The following is a 4,292-nucleotide window of genomic DNA, read 5'->3' as shown; positions in this document are numbered from 1 at the left end:
TTTTATGGAGCGGAAAAAAATAAAAAATAAAAAGAAAAAAAATTAATCGGTAATCTAACCGAAGGAGGTATAAATATGCCAGATTTTGCTCTACAAGTCAAGGCTCTCAAGATTTCATGTGTGAAAAAATTGATATGTAGAAAACATGTATTAGATGGAATGTATTACCTTTATACTATATAAATAAATCTGGAAATGAAAGATTAATTTTTAGTATGTCTAATATTAACCTGAAAAACAACTTTATTTTGAAAAATATTCCTCCTTTTTATTTCGAAGTTTTACAATGTTGCACTGAATGAAAATAGTTGTTGTGTGGTTAACACATACGAAAATGTTATTAAGCAAAATCTCTGGGTAAACTGGGCTATTGTGTATAAAAATAAATCTCTGTTTTATAAAAATTGGATAGCCTCAGGGGTTTAAGCAAATATGTGATAATATCATTTTTAACCGCATAAAGAAACCTGCTGAAATCTTAGAGAAACTGTGTGTTAAAGGAAACTGGCTTAACGAATACGCTTCGCTAATTGAAGGCATTCCAAGGGACTGGATAAACATAATTATGAATCATGATAATAAAAATATGCATGTAAATATTGACAGTGAATGTAATATAATTGACAACATTGTTAAAATGAAAACAAAAAATATTTATTCAACTTTTAATAATGCAAAATTCATTCCACCTCAAGCTATACACAAATGGAACAATATGTTTAACGCTGTAGATATAAAGTGGAGTGACGTTTGGATTAAAAAAGTAAAAAAATGAAAAAAAATAATAAATATGCACAACTAAATTATAGAATGTTAAATAAAATAATTTCTACTAACTTACAGGCTCTATATAAGTGGAAACTAAAAGAAAGTAATGAGTGTGACATTGGACTGTGGTTTGGACTAGGCTTGCGCCTGGGACGCTGATAAAATTATCAATTTTTCAGAACAAAAATATGTATATGCAAAATTACACAAGCTAAAGTCAAGTATACTAAAAGTCTCACGCTTTGAGAACTTGCCGAAAAAAGTCCTATATTTAATCTATTTTTAGACTAAAACCATCCGGGAAGCCTCGATAAAACCAAGTTAGAATTAACAAAGCACAATTGAGTATTCTTATTTTGTTTGTACATATCCGTAATATTAGCCTTTTATATTTTGAGTTACTTTGAGATATCGCGCCGTCTGCTAACAAGTTTGATTGAAAATTGAGGGCGCGCTCATTCTTAACAAGGTAATGAATTAGCAGAAACCACAGTGTTTAGCTTGTATTTTCTATAGTGTCCTTAGAACTTGACTATAATTGTATATTGTCCCAGCTCAAACACTAAATATTTTACATTAAAATATGATATTTGGAAGTTAACAACCCAAATATAAAGGCAAGCAAATTCAAATATTCTATTTTATTTTCACAATTAGTTCATATCCAAACAGGATATGGTGTTTCGCCCCAAGTAATTAATTATTTGAGCCGTACATTTTTTTTTTGAATGTACATACCATAATTCCATTATTTACATTTTTTTTTTGAATGTACATACCATAATTCCATTATTTACATTTTTTTTTTGAATGTACATACCATAATTCCATTATTTACATTTTTTTTTTGAATGTACATACCATAATTCCATTATTTACATTTTTTTTTTGAATGTACATACCATAATTCCATTATTTACATTTTTTTTTTGAATGTACATACCATAATTCCATTATTTACATTTTTTTTTTGAATGTACATACCATAATTCCATTATTTACATTTTTTTTTTGAATGTACATACCATAATTCCATTATTTACATTTGTGGCAGATTACGCACAAAGCAAATTTTATGTGACATATAAATGGGATGTGCACATATTTGGATGTAATGACCACATATAGGCAGTCATCATGACCATATATAGGTACATCACACAAATTTGTCACATAATTTTAAAGTGTGGACAGACCTTAAGGATCTCCCACCAGAAGCCTCTAGTAGGCATCTAGAGGGAGAAATAATCATTGTAAACGAATCGGTGTATTTACCTCCAGTCTGATTGGTTTGACTTCCGAGTCATACTTAGCCCAATCTGATTGTGATTTAGCTGGCATTCCAGGATGCTTAAAACCACCTGTACATCAAGACACTGTGCAACATATTGCCTTGAGTTTTCATCAATACATAAAGGTAGCAAGCAGTTAAAGAAAACAGCTTCATCAAGAGGAAAAAATGCATAATATGCAATTAATATTACATTGTTTCAGCTTCAAGCAATGTGCCATGAAGTTTACTGAATATGTGCTATAGTACAACCACATTAATGAAGACAAGAATTCCCACATAAGAATGAACTGCTCAACCAAAGGATCTTTTGGTTAACCCTGATTCTTCAGTATTGTTACATTGGAATGGGAATTTAACAGAGTACAAAACATACGTAAACTTTTGAATATGTGGGACATTCATGTATTACTGGCAAATAAATGTTCTGATTGGTCACTTGATAAGTTTGAATGACACTCTGAAAAGGTTTATTTATTCCCGTAAAACCTAAAAAGGTGTCTAGGCTGCTCTAACTCAAAAGAAAAGTTTGATTTTTAAAATTGTTTCTGGAACAGAAGGTAACACTAAGGATATTTCTCAAGAATTCAACAACTTTGAGCAACTTGAGACAATGTTGTTTCATCAATGGATTGTCGGTGGTCATATGAGATGTCAACAGTTCTGTTGCCATTGGTAACGTGACATCTAACCTCAGAGAGAGCTGAACTGTTGACCCAGTGTCAATAATCTCCTGTAATGTATTAGAATAAACACAACATACAGTAATAACAAAATTTATATTAAAATTTATAAAGTTATTTGAATATTTTTGAATAATAATATTGTAAAAGGTATCATAGAATATAAAAAATCTAAAAATATTTGTAAAATAATTTTCCAAATAGAAATATTGGTTAATATCAGAAGGTACTACTATGCAAGTCAATGATATTGCTCTATTTAATATATTATCATGATGAGAAGGAATTGTATGGGAACGGAAGGGATGTGGTTAAAACTGGAATGTTGATAAAATATTGGGAATTCTCTTTAATAGTATGCTTTTTAGGATATGGAAGTCAGTTGACACTTTACACCTAGGTGAGAGTAACTCCAACAAGGTGGGACTTAGGTTGTATTCATGTTTTCAGTGAATTAACACCCAAGTGGGACTTGAGCTGTACTTTGTATGAATTTTTACTATATTTTTGAAGATTAAATTGCATGTAGAACGTTACGCTACCGTCTATGTGTATATCCTTGTGTTTGCTTCTGGACTGGACTTCATCACACAGTACAATGACTGTACAGAAAACACTGCAGTAACAGTGTAGTAATTTTCAAAAAAGCAGGCTTTATGCAGAAACTTGATGTAAAGCAACAACACTGACCACTACTAATAAGCAAATAAAAATATCAACACCAACATACTTCTTTCATTTCTCGTAGAACATCAAGAGCTTTTAGTGAAACCTGATCATGACTGGTAACTGATTGACATGCCCAATGGACCAGCATGAAGAATGGTTCATCAGCTGCATTCTTCACGTTGTATCCTTGATTCTGTACGGTTGGCGTGGCCATTATGACTTGGCACACATGGCTACGGAGATTTGCAACACCACAAAATGCTATCACAAGCTCCAAAATCTAGAATTTAAAAGGTAAACAATACAAACGTTAATAGAGAAAAGGTGGAAAAAATGGTTATAATGTTACATTGTAATGTAATTATAAGTGTACAATGCTGACATCTATATAAAGCTAGCATCAATAAAAAATCTAATAAACCCAACAATCATGCATTATTGCAAGAGTTGAGTAAAGCTTGTTGTCTATTATATTAGATAAAATGTTTCAATAAATTGATTTCAAACTTTGTTTATTTATAAGAAATTATTACATTATATATTATAATTCTGCAAGATTTTGAACATAAAAGAATTTTCTTTACACTGGCGATGCCTTGAAACACCATACTGTATACCTCTGAAAAAGTGTTGGGTACTATGCAAATTTTATGTCAATTATCATGCAAATTTTTAAGACAACTATCATTCAAATTTTTTGTGATGTTTGGTCTACTTCTTGAGGAAAACACTAACAACATTGTTAAAGACTTTCATGGTCCTTAGCAGCAGCTCTGGTCTTTAATTGGAAAAATATCATAAATATATAAAATAGGCATTTATTTAGGGGCTGTAGAAATGTGATCTTTAATTTTAGGGGTTTTTAATTAGAGGGAAACCTA

The 4,292-nt window shown here is 30.7% G+C and overlaps 1 protein-coding gene across 1 annotated transcript; it reads right to left on the bottom strand.

Moving 5' to 3' along the window:
• Positions 1-1,736: 1,736 nt before the first annotated feature.
• On the bottom strand, positions 1,737-3,691 carry LOC117120994. The gene is made up of 3 exons (XM_033266089.1): positions 3,473-3,691; positions 2,636-2,792; positions 1,737-2,185 (listed from the first exon to the last, which is right to left on the bottom strand). Exons 1-3 carry the CDS (start codon positions 3,623-3,625, stop codon positions 2,040-2,042), a joined length of 456 nt encoding a protein of 151 aa, XP_033121980.1. The 5' UTR covers positions 3,626-3,691; the 3' UTR covers positions 1,737-2,039.
• Between the last annotated feature and the right edge of the window lie 601 nt (positions 3,692-4,292).

The sequence above is a fragment of the Anneissia japonica genome, unplaced genomic scaffold (genome assembly GCF_011630105.1).
Source record: "Anneissia japonica isolate Jap-2015-1 unplaced genomic scaffold, ASM1163010v1 scaffold10570_len16900_cov219, whole genome shotgun sequence".
In the NCBI taxonomy this organism is placed as follows: Eukaryota; Metazoa; Echinodermata; class Crinoidea; order Comatulida; family Comatulidae; genus Anneissia; species Anneissia japonica.
The sequence above is the reverse complement of the archived record's forward strand: the minus strand, read 5'-3'. Positions and strand labels throughout refer to the sequence as shown.